Consider the following 16,186-nt stretch of genomic DNA (forward strand, 5'->3'; position numbering starts at 1 on the left):
AACTAAAGTTCTGTACCCATTGACCAATAGCTGCTCATCCCCCCCACGCCCCAGTCCCTGGTAACCACCATTCTACTTTCTGTCTATGAATTTGACTACTTTATTTATTTATTTATTTATTTATTTATTTATTTATTTATTTATTTATTTCAGAGTCTCACTTTGTTGCCCAGGCTAGAGTGAGTGCCGTGGCATCAGCCTGGCTCACAGCAACCTCAATCTCCTGGGCTCAAGCGATCCTGCTGCCTCAGCCTCCCAAGTAGCTGGGACTACAGGCATGCGTCACCATGCCCCGGCTAATTTTTTCTATATGTATTAGTTGGCCAATTAATTTCTTTCTATTTATAGTAGAGACGGGGTCTCGCTCTTGCTCAGGCTGGTTTTGAACTCCTGACCTGGAGCGATCTGCCCGCCTCGGCCTCCCAGAGTGCTAGGATTACAGGCGTGAGCCACCACGCCCGGCCTTGACTACTTTAAATACCTCACAAAAGAGGGTTTGTACAATATTTGTCTTTTTGTGACTGGCTTATTTCACTTGGCATAATATCCTCAAGGTTCATCCATGTTGTAGCATGTGGTACAGATACTTACTTTTCAGCCAACCCTCCCAGCATGCTGTAAGGCAAAAGGATTTAGTTCATTTAAATGCCACAAAGGTTTACATGGTGGAAGTGGATGAGTGTGGGCTGCACAGCCAGGTTCTAGTTCTGTTTCCGCCAATTACAAATTATGCTGTTTTGGTCATGCTACTTAATTCATCCAGGTCTCAGTTTTCCTACCTCTAAAATGGGGACAATAGTATAAACCTCATAGAATGGTTGGGTGGATTCAATGAGACAATGCATAAAACACACTCAGCACAGTGTCTGGCACATGGTGAGCCCTTAAATGCAGCCAGTCATTGTTAGTGTGATGGTTACTACCTACATGGTAAATAGCTGAGTGTTATAGGTTAAGTATTAGCTGTGTGCCAGGCACCATACTAGGGATGCATAACGGATTAAGGTATGGTCTCTGTCCCCAAGGAGCTCACATTTTGTAGGAGAGAAGAACTCATGTGTGTCTGGTTGTCCCCAGTGTGCCTTCCAGAAGCCCAGGGCATGTGCTGACTCGATCCCCTACCTACTCTCAGGAGCTTTTCCTAATCTTCCGGCTTCCTACTGCAGACCCCACGTGGATGGAGGACAGGACTGCAGCGTGCCTTCCTTCTCCTAATGCTTAAGCTGTCTTCACAAAGGATGGTAGTCCACGGTAGCTTGTTTTCATTCTTTGACTTGAATCCCATCCGAAATGAAATACCAATGTCCTTGGGGGATAAAGAGCCAACCATTGGAAGCCCCCACATCCAGGTCCTACCTGGTGATCATGACCTTGGCCAGACAGGAGGCCAGGCCTTCCTGGTCAAAGGGCTTTAGTAGGTGATGTCCCAAACACTTAGGAAAGGCAGGATGTAACTCAGTGGGAAACGAGCATTATTTGAAAAGTTTCCAAGAGAGCCTCCTTCTTGGGGAAACAAATGGAAGAAAACTGATTGTGTTTATAGAGAGAGCACTTGTATTCTTCCTCTTCATCAAAAATAGAGTGGAACAATGCTACCCTTGGAATTAGGAGGCTTGGATTCAAACTCCAGATTTACTGCTTGTGACCTGGGATTCCATGGTCATGATACAAACCCTTGGGTCCTCAGTTTCCCCACCTGTAAAAAGAATGATGACACATTCCTTGAAGAAGTTATTTTGGAGTTAAATAAGATCATGCATGTGGAAGCATCTAGCACAATGTTTTGCAGAGGATTGGCACCCAATAAACGTATGTGGAGTTCAGATCTAGGTGTTTGTTCAGTGCCTAGATTTTAAATTTTATTTTTATTGCTAATTGTGGTAAAATACATATAAGATAAAATGTACTACCTTAACAATTAAAACAAAATATATGTTGAGTTTTTATTCTAGTGTATGGAAAAATAAAGGTACATGAAATTGCATTACAACTTAATGTGTGATGTAATAATAATATAAGAACCAAATTTTAGGGACACCCATCTTAACCATTTTTATGTGTATGTTTGCTAATGTTAAATATATTCATGTTGTTTCGCCAATCTCCAGTACTTTTTCATCTTGCCAAACTAAAACTCTATACCCATCAAACAGCAACTCTTCTCTTTCTCCCTACCCCCAGCCCCTGGCAACCACCGTTCTACTTTCTGTCTCCATGAATTTGACTAATCTAGGTACCTCATACAAGTATATTCATGCAGTATTTGTCTTTTTCTGACTGGCTTATCTCACATAGTATAATGTCTTTAAGTTTCATCCATGTTGTAGCATGTGTCAGAATTTTCTTCCTTTTTAAGGCCAAATAATATTCCCTTTATGTATTACCACATTTTTTTTGGTCCATTCATTCTTTAATGGACATTTGGGTTACTTCCACCTCTTGGCTATTGTGAATAATGCTGCTGGTAACATGGGTGTACAAATACCTCTTCAAGATCCTGCTTTCAGTTATTTTGTATGTATACCCAGAAGTGGTGTTGTTGGGTCATGTGGTAACTCTGTATTTAATTTTTGGGAGAACCACGATACTTTTTTCCATAGCAACTACACAATTCTACATTCCCACTAACAATGCATATGTGTTTCTCCACATCCTTACCAACACTTGTTATTTTCTAGGTTTTTGTTTTTGTTTTTTTGTACTTTGATAGCAGCTATCTTAGTCTGTTTTGTGTTGCTATAACTGAATACCACAGACCAGGTAATTTATAAAGAATGAAGGTTTAGCTCATGGTTCTGGAGGCTGGGAAGTCCAAAGCATGGTGCTGGCATTTGGTAAGGACATTCTTGCTGTGTCATAACATGGCAGAAGGCATCACGTGGCAAGAGAGCAAGAGCATGTGTGGCAGCTCAGGTCTTTCTTTTCTCATAAAGCCACCAGTACCATTGTGTGGGCCCCACCCTGATGACCTTATCTAACCCTAATTACCTCTCAAAGGCCCCACCTCCAACCAACATATGAATTTTAGTTGGCTTTCCCACCCTCTTAGTACCTCACAATGGCAACCAAATTTCAATACATGAACTTTGGGGGGACACATTCAAACCCTAGCAGTAGTTGTCCTAATGGGTATGAGGTGAGTGACCAGTTTTTAAATGAATACTCTATGCCAGGCACTGTGCTTAGAATAGGGGGCTACAAAAATAAATAAAGTATGGTTCCCACCCTTGAGTCACTCACAGTCTTATGGTTGGACTAGGCCAGTGTTTCTGAAAGTATAAACAATTGCACCGGCATCCTCTGGATGCCCACTAAAAGCACTGATTCCTGGGACTGTCTCTGGACCTCCTGAATCAAAAGCTGTATTTTTTTTTAAACAAGCCTCCAAGGAGATTCTTATGCATGCCTTTGGGTTAAATCATGAGTTCTCAATTTGGCTGCACATTCAAATCTATGTCTGGGACTCTCCTAGGGGTTCTGATTTAACTGGCCTGGGGTGGGATATATTTTAGAGCTTCCCAGGTGATTTAAATGTACAGCCAAGGTGGAGAAAGATTGGACTAGATGATTTCCCAATTCTTTCCAGCTGTACAATTCTGCCACCAGCAGCACTTTTTAGTTCAGCAAATGTTTATTGACTTGTCTCTTCTGTGCGAGGCTGTCGGTCAGCTAGGGTGGGAAGGTCAAAAGCAGACTGGGCTCAAGGAGAAAGGCTTGATCCATCCATACTGACCACCAGGATAACCTGCGGGAAGTCCCCAAACCGAGAGAGGGTGGGCTCAAGGAAGCCTAAGGAAGAAGTGTTTACAGAAGATGGGAGAGGCTGACCGTGCCAAATGCTGCTGAGAAGCTGTGGAGGATGAAGACGGAGAATGAGAATAGACCATTGGATTTGACATTGAGGAGGCCATTGGTGACCTTGATGAGAGAGGCTTTAGTGGAATGAAAGAGAAGGAAGCCTGACTGGAGTTGAGAATGGGCAATATGGAGGCAGACCAGTGGCCGTAGAGGACAATTTCCAGGAAGTCTGTGGCAGAGGGGTGCAGAGAAATGTGGTCACCGAGGAAGTACAGTGGATCCGTTGTTTTTACTGTTTCTTTATTTGAATTTCCTGCACTACTGCCACTAACACTTATTAAGAAGCATTTATGAAGAACCCAGTTGAGCCGGCACTTATGAACACACTCTTGACCCAACCTTATAGTGTCAGGGAATAAAATTTGGGCGGGGGGTGCTACCTTATTGTGGCTTTTGGTTTTTTGAAATATGAAAGTCAAATTGTTCTGATTGAAGCTAACTTGGAGAGCTCATCAAAATGTAAAAATTCTTTCCAGTTTTTACTGAACTGCAAAGGGCTAGGACTTCTATGGGTGTCTCACTGGGGAAAACATGTCCTGGGCCTGAGAACCAATTTCACTTCCCACATGCAGGAGAAGATGGCTGTATTTTTACCCCTTCTCCTCTCTCCTCTTTTCTCTCCTCATCTATCTCCTCCTCTTTTATTTTCCTCCTTCCAGTTCTTTCCACCTCCATTCTCCTCCTCCTCTTCCTCCAGCCTCCTTAGCTTGGCACATGATGCCTTTACAGATGGGCCCCCTTCTGATCCCCCTGGGCTCACCCACATGTGTCTGCAGCGTTAACTGCTCCAGTTCAGCCACTCTCTGCTGTGCCTGTCATGACTCTGTGCCTTTGCATGTGCTGTTCCCTATGCACTTCCTTTGGCTAACTCCTACTTACTTGTATTAAGACACACACTAAGCCACTGTAACAGAGAGGCCATCAATACATTCATTGGTTTACATAAGAGAGAACTTTATTTCTCTGTCATACTACAGTCCAGAGGCAGGTGGTCCAGGGCTGGTAGGGAGGCTCAGGGTGTAGCTTTGGTCTCTGAGTACAAGATCACTGCTCCAGCTCTCACCATCACACCTGCATCCCAGCCAGAAGGAGGACAGAAGGGACAAGGGGACCACATAGCCCATTCTGTTTAAAGGCACGATGCAGACATTGTACAGATTATTTTTACTTATATCCCACTGGCTGGAATTTAGTCACATAGCCACACTTCACTGTAAGGGAAGCTGAAAAATGTAGTCTTTAGTTGTGAGAATGGATATTGGAGGATGATAGTGTTCTACGGCACATGGTCCTTCTAGGGTCACCCAGATGTGTTCTACTGCAGGAAGCCGTTCCTGGGAATGCCCTCGTTCTTCTCTCCAGCATGACGCTTACCATAGTGAATCGGGATTGCCTGGTCCCTTGTCTGTTCTCTCTTAGACTGTAAGCAGACATGGCTCATGTGTCATGGATCTTTGAATCCCTAGTACCTATGAGAGTATTGGCCTGTAGTGGATATGTATGGCAGAAATCACCCTGAGCATTGTGGGTGGTGGGACTCAGGTACTTCGCCCTTTCTGGCGGGAGGGGGTGCTGAGTGGTCTGGCAGTTCAGCCAGTTGGTTGGCCCACATGGCCGTGCTTTGCCCCCTCCTCCCCCCACCTTCCACGCTAGGGAAAGCCCTGTTGTATGTTCCCATAACCCTCTGCAGTGCGCTTCCCTGCTCACCTTCAGGTTCTAGGAGGGCAGGTGATGGTAGCTCTGCTTTAGACATCAGGAGGCTACGGTGCAGAAGGTTGAAGTGAAGTGTGAAGTGTGGTCACCACACAGTGTCCACCACACAGTGAAGTGTGACTATGTGACTAAATTCCAGCCAGTGGGATATAAGTAAAAATAATCTGTACAATGTCTGCATCGTGCCTCTAAACAGAATGGGCTATGTGGTCCCCTTGTCCCTTCTGTCCTCCTTCTGTTTTCATAGTCATGCTCCAAGAGTGACCCAGCAGGGAATGATTGAGGCTTATGATGGGCTGATAGAGCCCTTGGGGGGAATTTGCATTCCTAGGTGTTCTCACAGCCGGCACTGGGCTGAGGGTTTTGTCCCCAGCCCCAAAATTAGATTGGATTTCCTGGTCGTGCCCTAAGAGGTCCTGTTGATGTTGATTTTCAGGCCAGGAAGAAGGTGTATCTTTTCTCTTCTCTGATGTTCCTCCATCTTGTGATTGTTGAGAATAAGTTCTTTCTCATCTGGGATGTCAGGCTCTCTGGGGAGAAAAGGGGAAACATAATTTATTCCATTAGGCCAAGCACATTGCTGTGGACTGAATGTCCATATGTTGGAGGCCTAGTCCCCAGTGTGATGGTATTCTGAGGTGGGGCATTTGGGAGGTGATTATAACTGGATGAGGTCACAGGGTGGAGCCCCCATGATGGGAATGGTGCCCTTATAAGGGGATGGAGAACCCTGAGTTCTCCACTCTGTGGGGGCCCTCACCAGAACCTGACCATGCTGCTACACTGATGTTGGACTTCCAGCTTTCAGAACTGTGAGAAATAAAGACCTGTTTTTTAAGCCCCCCAGTCTTTGGTATTTTTGTCATAGCAACCCAAAAGGACTAAGACACAACCTCTGGAGGCTGTGGACTCTTTCTGATCTGCCCTGGGCTGTGGCTAGGGTGGGAATAGGCCTGTGGGCTCTACCAGCTTCAGCCTGAGGCTCCCCTGGAGCTGGAATTGTCAGCAAAATGTCCACCAGATCATCTTCATCCCATGGGAATGAGACATGGGCCACAAAGGAGATAGAGGGCTGGACTGGTCTCTTCTGATGTCTGGTGGCTTAATTGAATTTCCCTCTTGCTTTTGGAAAAGTCTTAGAACAAAGTGTCTGCATTTTCAGTATAATTCACTTTTATACTGCCAAGTACTATGTTAGGTGCTTGCAGTACAAATGTGAATAAGGCCCATTTCCTGCTGTCAAGAAAGGTTCAGATGCACACGGCTAACTATATTGTCCAATGTAAGCTGCTATAAAACTAAATGTGCTTTGCACATGTGCGAGTAGAAAAGTAGGTTCAACATGCCATGCTGCCAAAGTATAAAAAGTGTGCGGTAAGATCTCTAAGGAGGGAATGTAAAATTTTGAGTCGTAGAGCCATGTGGCCATTTTTGTGCTTTGGATGATTCTGGAGGTTATGTTTAGTGTACGTTCAGCAGAGAGGGATTGGAGGCTGGCAGATGAGTTATGAAGTTGTTGTAATCATTTAGAGAAAAGACAGCGAGGACCTGGAGGCTTTGGGGTGGGGCATTTAAGGAAAGAGGGGAATTTGCAAGATTTCTGGCAGGAGGATTGCCCGGCCCTGGCAATTGTGTGAGAGCAGGAAGTGAGGGGGAGATTTAAGAATGACGGAGGTGGCCAGCTCAGGATACTGGAGAGTGGTGGCACCGTTAGCTGACACTGACACAGAGTGTTGGGAATGGTGTGCCGGTAGGAGGGGACAAGGAGACCCCAGGTGATGACGCTGAGGATAATGGAGCATGGCGGTGAGGAACAGGCGAAAAGGGAAGGAGGGGAGGAGCCGGCAGGGAGGAGGGGAGATTCCAGGATCCAGAACCCATAGCAGTTATAGACTGTGTTCATGAGTACTCAGTTAAAAAGGGACTCTCTGTATCGGAGGAAAGACATTGTCCTTTCTCCTAACTGGAATCTTTTGTACTTTTTGTCATCACTTTTGTGATAGTATTTTTTTGTTTGTTTGTTTTTGAGACAGAGTCTCACTCAGTTGCCCTGGGTAGAGTGCAGTGCCATCATCATAGCTCACTGCAACCTCAAACCCCTGGACTTAATCCTCCCACCTCTGCCCCCTGGAGTGCTGGGATTATAGGCGTGAGCCACTGAGCCCGGCCTGGTGACAGTATTTCTAAGAACTTAGTTAAGATTCAGAGCATTGAGTTTATTCATAGGAAATTAAAACACCACCAGTGAACTAAAGGGAGGGAGGGAGAACCTTTTGAAAGCACATGCTGCCCTAGCTCAAGGCATTGCATCACTAGGCTGGGTGGAGTTGAATAATGGCTCTGTCTGTTTTGGCTAGACTGTGGGAGTGTCTTTAATAAGACTCCAAAAATCACATTACTATTATAACCAGCAGGCTTTATCTTAGAGAGGAAAGAATCCAGTTAGGAATTGCCACTTGAGTTTTGAATGCTTAAATTCCCTTCTAGACTCTCTTGAATACCTTCTGAAACTCTGAGCAGATTCTATGGATACGGAACCAGCTACCACTCAGAATGGTGTAGCATGTTGCTACACAAAGTGTGGTCCCTGAGCCATCAGCATTGGCATCGCTTGGAAGCTTGTTAGGAATGCAGAATTCACTGAATTAGAATCTGCGTTTTAACAATATCCCCACTGATTCATATGCACATTAAAGTTTGAGAAGTATTGGTCTGGCGTGGTGGATTCCAGATATGGTTTTGCATTGGATTTATTTAAGTAACTTTGAAATAATACTGCCTTCCAAGCCTCGGCCTCAGAAATTCTGATTTAGCCAGGCAATTCTCTCGGGTAGCTAGGTTTGGAAACCACTGGCTTGTGTAGATTTCAAAATCTTTTCTCTCTGTCGATGGACAAACAGCAAGAATTTTAGTAAATGGAAATCTGGTTTGAGCTCCACGTCTGTTTGCTTTACATTCACAATAATGGCCACAACCTCATGCCTTTATAAAAACCACACATCTAGATCGACAATAAGCAGCCTTGTCTCCTTACTCTCAGGACATCTCGATGCATGATACTGGAGACGGGACATGTGCTTTCCCTTACCCCCATCACAGTGACCACGCATTGGCAAAAGTTGAATGGTCTTGGCTGATTCACTGCCCGATTTGAAAGCAACTGAAGTCAGCTGATGTTTACCAAGCACTCTGTGGATGAAAATAATTACCCAAGAACCAAACAATGTGATCCCCATTAGTTGCATAGTTTGTCTCTGCAGAAGGTCAGAGCTGGAAGGAGCCTTTCAGAATTCTGCTCAGGCTCTCACTTTATGGCTAGAGAGAGAAAATCCACATAGAGGCTGGGGCCTGAATTCCAGCTGGTTTCATCCAAGAGGGAAGGATATTTTATTGTTTGGAAAATGGACCACATATTTGTTGCCTAATCTGAGGCGCAAAATGAGCTTTGTATTCCACCCTTAATATCAAGCATTGGGGAGACTGCTGTAAACACAGAAAGATCTGGCTCCTAACGATCGCCCCGGACCCCAAGACACATGGAGTGCAGATGTCCTAGGAATTCAACAGCGAGTTCTCAAACGCTGAGATCTTTAATTAAACAGGTGTTTGGGAAGTAGGTCCTGTGTAGCTTCCAGCCTTGGCTGGCTTGTCTTGCTGAAAAATGGCACCGACCCAGCCCAGCAGCAGCCCTGAAGCTGGCTTCACTTGGAGGTGTAGGAATGTGCCATTGTTATTTTCTTCTTTCTTATCAAGCCTCATTAGCTTGAGCAAGGGAGGAACAAAAACGGGCTAGGAAAACATGTTATTTCACTGGGTAAAAATTTACTACCAAGGAAATGATTTTTGCCACATCCAAAGAAGGAAGAGTGGAGGCCTTGGAAAGGTGTCGTCTTCCAAGTGCTCTTGGACAGCTTCTCCCAGTGTCACCCAGTGAGAATGTTCCCCTTTGGCTGATGGCCGTTCTCACCGAAGCTGGGACATTCGGCCGAGGTTATGTACACAGGCTCACAAAGTCCGACCTGCTTATTCCTGGAGCAGAGGGGGCCCAGGAAGAGGGAAGAATCACAGACTGTGTAAGGGTTGATCGTATGTGGCTGCGGGGTCCAGTAAGACACCCACACCTTCACGCTCTTGGATGCCTACGGTGAGAGTCATAGGTGGAGCCGTAGATGCCCAAGTGCAGATGTAGAAGCTGAGAGCCCGCGATGAAATGTACCCTGCCTTTCTTTACCTCTCACCCACATTGCCTACTGCACGGCTGGGGCTCGACGGGGAGAAGTCCTCGGCTTTGACCGTGGTCGAAGCACAGAATGAACCATGCCTTACGGCCCACCGAGCCCCCGCGCTGTCATGTCTGGTGAGTTTGGGAACAGAGTCTGCAGGAGGCAGAAACCAAGCCTCCCCTGTCTTCCACATCTGTTAGAAATGGCACCTCACTGGGGACGGGAACTCAAATCTCCTGGGCACCTGCAGTGCGCGAGGCAGTGGGGTGGGCGCCGTGCACATGTTAATGTACGAACTCCCATAGCAACTTAAGAGGCAGCTCTTAGCCCTGTCGTGCAGAACACCCAGCCATCTGAGAGGTTAATGAACTTGCCCAGCGTTATGTGGGTATCTAATGTGGGAACCTGGATTTACACCCAGTTCTGTCTGCTCCCCAAATTCTTATTCGTTTACCCACTACCCTTTTCTAGGAGGGCTCAGCCCTGTGGTATTTTTTTTCTCTTAAACTTTTGTGCTGGAAGAATGGCCAGAAAATATTCTCCACCATGTGGGCATGGGGGAACCATTAGTGTTTTGTTTTAGTTTGTACAGTTTTTAAAGGACATTTTCCTTCAGATAGAATTTGTGTTATGAAAACTGTTTAAGTATTTTCCCATTAACTTTCAGGAATAAATGCTGACAGATAAATGCATGTATGTATATAATATGAGCTGACATACACATGCATGTTATTTATATGCAAACGTATGTATGCATATTTATAGTAGTATATTAAGTCCATTATATCCACCTATAGAGATTTTTATGTAATAACTGGTGAATTAACACTAAGATCATACTTGGAACCATTAGTTTTATAGGGGACAGAAAAGTAGGTTGTATAATGTTTTCTGAGAACCAGCCCGCTCCCAAGCGGAAGACATAAAATGGGCACAAACCAACAACACACCTGGCAAGTCCTTCACCATCCAGGAGAGAGCGGAAGTGCCAGTCACCTGGCCTCCTCTGCAGACTCCTCTCCAAGTGCTAAAACTGTCCGTGGGTTTGTAGCCTGCAGCCTCTTCTTGTGCTGTCCCTTGATTCAGAGCGGAAGATTCTGTTCATTTTCTTGTTCCCAGGATTGTTGGACAGTTGTATTTTGATGTGTTGAAGCCAATTTCTCCATCTGGTGCCTCTGTATTTGAAGGACATTCTTTTATTCCTTTAACACATGTGCCTAAAGGACATTCCTTTGTGCGTACTGTGTACCTAGCACACCTGCACACATGGAGCTTCCTGTCTGGCTGGGGACATGAGACATAGCTAGGGGTATGAACTCCTTAAATGAGCATCCTTGACATGTGGTCCTGGGCCTGGGAACCCATTCTTCCTGTGGCCTCCTCAGAAGACATCAAGGAGATGACATTGATGGCTTTTGACGACTTTCCTGATTGAGCAGCTCTTGTTTCAGATTGAGAAAGCCACTCTGGGGACATCTAGAGGGAGGGTAGCAGTGCAGATACAGTTACACAGGTAGGCAGGGGCAACGCTGGGCGTTCTGGAAAAGTTCCACATTCCACGTTCTGGAAAAGTCAGTGCGTGCTTTCCTGCAGTTGCCAGGGTGCTGGGCACAGCGGAGAGACATTGCCCCACCCGGAGAGAACCAGGCCATGGTTGCTGTGGCAGAATCCTCCAAGTGCCCAGGCAGCTGACAAAGGCCACAGCCCCCAGGAGGGAGCAGGGAGCCGGCAGAAGGACTCTCAGTGAAGTCTGCTTCCTGGAACTGTGCTGCGGGAGGGAACATGCTTGGTGCCAGCTCTGCCAAATGGCCTGGAGGTTTAGGAGGATATGTGTGCGCGTGCACACACACACACAGAGCCACTGCAGAGCATAAAGAATGAATGAGTGAATAAATGATTGAATGTACCCAGCATTCTTTTCTCTTAGGAGACTCTTCCTAACCATTACACAGGAAAAGAAAGGAAGTAACAAGCTCCGTTTGTACACGAGGATAATGACACTTGCTCAGGTTGCTGTAGCTTGTACTTTTCCACTGATGCAGAAAGGGAGGCTCTGCCAAAGAATGTCCTTGGAGTGATTCAATGTATTTTTCCTTCTGTTATTTAAGTCAAATGTATTTAATGTAAGCGATTCGGCTGCGAGCCGGAATGCGGGATGCGTCTTTCTGCCCCGTGTGGAAACCCACCGTGTGAACATTTCCAGTTTCAGTTCCATCGGGTGTGTGAGCTGTGTGTGAGCTGACAGTGGTCTGGGTGGTGGTGGCTGCTTTTAAAGCACACACCCCAAAATGGTCTGGTCAGCTGGTTGGCTGGGGAAAACCTATCTGGGGGCTTAAAGGCATTAGTGTTTGTTGTTCATGCATTCATTCATTCAGTAGTTATTGTACATTGACCGTGGACACAGTAGTATGCCAGGTGTATTTTGAGGATACAAAAATAGGAGAACACACCCACCCCAAAAAGCTCCAGGGACTTACTGAGTTCTCAAAAATATACTTTGTATTGACAATCCATTAAATGAGTGAGTGAAAGTCAAAAATTTAATTTTTAAAATGTATATCAACAGAAATGGGGTACAACTGAGTTAATTCAGTAAAAGTGATGGTGTTTCTAAAAAAGTGAACTTCAAAGATTTTGTTTGTAGGCCTGAGTACTTGGCACATGCTTGTGTGTGTGAGCGTGCAAATACACACCCATGTTTAGGTCCTTCATGCTCTTCTGAGCCCAGGCTGGCCTACTTGAGTGTGCCAGTTTCTCTCTGCAGGACTTTGCAGGCATGTTCTGTGTCACAAGTTGCACAAGCACAGAAGCTTGGGAACTTGCTATCGCCAAGGGCCTCCAACAGTTCTCCCCCTCTGGTCTCCCTCACCCTTCATTCCCCTCAAGGCAGGAAAAAGAGCAGAAATTCCTGAGGCCATAGTGTTCCCAGGGCACAATCACCATCCATCACTCCCCGCTGGGAAAATGTAAACATGCACTGGCTGATAGTGGCATTATTTATTGTCGTGGGCTTCGATATGGATTTGAGCTGGGGCGGCTCATGGCCAAGCATTATTCACCTGCTCCCCCGGGAAGCTCTGCTCGGTGGGCACAGCGGGGTGGGAGGGAGGCGCAGGGCAGAGGCCCAAGTCCTTGCGGCTGAGCACAGGGCTGGGGATTTGCCGCGGAGGCTGCCCATGGTCAGCATGTCAGGGTGGGATGGAGGCTGCTGCCACCTTGGAACCAGGTTCTGGAAGGCTTATCTGTCAGTCGGAGTGAAGGCTGATTCCACATGATGCCAGACACCTGCTCATTTTGGGGTGGGGTAGAGATTGATCAGTGTTGTTGGTGTCAAGTTGTTGCAGGTGGGTGGTGGATTGTGGCAGTGTCACTTGAACCCAAGGGACCATTGCTTACCTTATCGAATGTTTCACTGTGCTGACTTCCTGAGTGTGCATGACGAAAAGCCCTGTGCCACATAAGGCCCTTGTTCTCAAGGAACTTACACTTTGGGGTCCTAGACACCAACCACCCCCGCCACATGTAGTCAAAGAAATCACCTGGATGGGTGATGATCAAGTCTGCAGTTTGCAGTGTCAAGAGGCAGAGGTGGGATCACTAAAAGGCAGCAAAATCACCTCCCTCCCCCCTCTGCCCGGCCTGCCAGCCTGCTCCTGAACCTGCTTGGTCGCGGGCGATAGGACCTGTCATTCCTGCACAGACTGGACTTGCAGGCAGGTGGGGAGGGCTCAGCTCTCAGCTCGGTGCTTATTAGCTCTTCCAGTTCAGTTTTCCTATCTGTAAAGTGGGGGTCATCAGCCCAGCTCACGGTGATGTGAGAATAAATACGGTAACAGGCGAGGTGCCAGGCACACAACGCGGGCTCAGCGATGCAGCTTTTCACAGGAGTTCTGCCTGCGCGATGGTGGGCGTGCAGGAGCGGGGGGGAGAAGGTGGCGATGAGCACACTGTGACTCAGTAGCGAGGGGGAAAGGAAGGTGCCCCGCTGACAAGGAGGAGAGGCAGATCCAGGGTGCTTGGGGACCTTGCGGAGTGCATTAATACGTGAATGTTAGTGAAAGGTCTCCTTTAGGTCAAAGCGAGTGTGGTGTCCAGAGGTCGGTTTCAGCATCCTGGGTGCTCTCCCTGAAATGCAGTGTAGGGGAGAGGGGGGAGAAGGATGTTTCGGTTTAAACAAAGAGTTTTGAGCACTGTGTATAGTGCCTGTGCCAGATGCCTTGGGAAACATGACCACGAATACACGTGGCCTCAAGGCCATATGTGGCCCTCCATAAACCCAAGCGTGACCCCTTGACCGAATCCAAACTTCACAGAGCAAATCCCTTTATTAAAAGAATTTGTTCTGTAAAATTTGCATTTAGTCAAAAGGCCACACTCAAAGATCCACATGTTGCCCCATGGCCTCAGGTTCCCTGACTTGGATACAAGAACCTTTACTCCCACAGACAGATGGTGGTGGGCTCCGTAGCAGCACAGGGAGACCCACTGTGAGCAGGGGGCAGAGAAGGGCTAGCCCCAGGAGCTCTGGAAGGGAGGGAAGACTGGAGGGCTCCGGAAGCTCCCTGAATGGGCAGGAGCCCCAGGCCGAGAGATTTTCATGAAGGATTACAACATAGCGACTGGACAGTCAGCTTCTTTTTTCTTTTTTGAGACAGAGTCTCGCTTTGTTGCCCAGGCTAGAGTGAGTGCCGTGGCGTCAGCCTAGCTCACAGCAACCTCAAACTCTTGGGCTCAAGCGATCCTCCTGCCTCAGGCTCCCGAGTAGCTGGGACTACAGGCATGTGCCACCATGCCCGGCTAATTTTTTCTATATATATTAGTTGGCCAATTAATTTCTTTCTATTTATAGTAGAGACGGGGTCTCGCTCAGGCTGGTTTTGAACTCCTGACCTCGAGCAATCCGCCCGCCTCGGCCTCCCAGAGAGCTAGGATTACAGGCGTGAGCCACCATGCCCAGCCTGACAGCCAGTTTGTCAGCAGGGAACATTTCTTTAACTTCCACTTTGCTCTCAGTGGTGTTTACCATAGTCCTGTGCACATAGTAGGTACACAGCAGACCCCTGTTTAACACATGAATGAATAAACCTAATACAAAATACCTTTCTAAATCAAGCCATGGTTATTGTCAAGGTGGACATATTTGCAGAGAGCGATGGCATAGGATGGCAGAAGAGTGCCTAAGGATGTGCGTTCCCTCCTTGGCCATTTCCCTTTGTGGATTTGTGGTGAGCAGACTAGCTCTGCCCCCTTCAGTTAGAGGTCTGCGTCTCCCAGAGGTGCCAGCCTATCAGCGAGGTGTTTCCATCTCTTTGGGTGTAACCCAGTAACTTTACCAATGGCCTCCCAGCCAAGACAAGCAAGCCACTGGCACCTCTGGTGGCTCCAGGGCTCTAGACAGACGTAGGTGACATTCTTTGGAATATGTCTGTGTTACAGATGTGGACGAGTGTGCGACGGATTCCCACCAGTGCAACCCTACCCAGATCTGCATCAACACGGAAGGAGGATATACCTGCTCTTGCACCGATGGCTATTGGCTTCTGGAAGGCCAGTGCTTAGGTAAGAGCTCCCTGGGGTTCACAGAGACTCTTGGAAGTTAACGGTTGCCAGGGATATTGAGAAAGGTGGGCAGAGCTGGCTGCCTAAGGGTAGTAAGCTTTCCTTTGTGGGGGGTAGGAGGGGCAGAAGGCTTTTGGGCTTCCGTGCTTTGCCACCCTTGAAAATCAGTTGTCACTGTCACCATGATGTCCTCATTACAGTTTTTGAATGTATTTTTAAGGGCTCGAGTTTGATTTGACCTAGACCTTCCTCCTGCCTGCAGGAGGTTTATATCTAAGCCAGGAGGTGATAGAGGTAAGGGTTATTTTGCACTAGTTAGAAATTATACTAAGAAAAGAGAGCACTTTTGCTTAGTCGCAGAAATGTTCTATGTCTCAAATGTGGATTAGTAGATTCTGATCTCACATGGTTCCTCCCCCAGCCATGCCCACCCCACTAGCAGTGGCCTTCCCTGCTGCTCCTAAGGCGTCAGTCGTTACCAGTTAGAATTTTTTCCCTTGCAGTTGGCATCTGCTGTATGATCTTTCTGTTTGTTTTCACTCGAGGGTTGTTTTCCTTTCGTCCCCTCTAGTTTTGGGTTTAGCCGAGTGAATGAATTCACGGCAATCTCTAGCTGTCACTTCAATTTCTAATTCTAGGGTGCGATTTCTGTGCTGTTTTTCCTTGGCTTGCCAGTTTAAATTCTCTAAGACACTATGCTGTTGCCTGAAAGTCAGCCCTGGAGGATCTGAGAAACCGATCCAAACAATATCATGGAAACAAAAAGAGAGAAGGTGCTTCTTTCCAAGTCTCTCTTGATTGGGGCTGAGTTTGGGACTGCTTTGAATCCCCGT

The 16,186-nt window shown here is 46.9% G+C and overlaps 1 protein-coding gene across 2 annotated transcripts in view; it reads left to right on the forward strand.

Moving 5' to 3' along the window:
* Positions 1-16,186, forward strand: part of FBLN5 (fibulin 5) — a 79,855-nt gene that overhangs the window by 40,621 nt on the left and 23,048 nt on the right. For both annotated transcript variants that reach the window (XM_076003770.1, XM_076003771.1), the window contains exon 5: positions 15,231-15,353. In XM_076003770.1, coding sequence (XP_075859885.1) covers positions 15,231-15,353 — 123 coding nt within the window. The remainder of the gene's footprint in view (positions 1-15,230; positions 15,354-16,186) is intronic.

This window comes from Microcebus murinus, chromosome 6, assembly GCF_040939455.1.
Source record: "Microcebus murinus isolate Inina chromosome 6, M.murinus_Inina_mat1.0, whole genome shotgun sequence".
NCBI classification, from domain to species: domain Eukaryota; kingdom Metazoa; phylum Chordata; class Mammalia; order Primates; family Cheirogaleidae; genus Microcebus; species Microcebus murinus.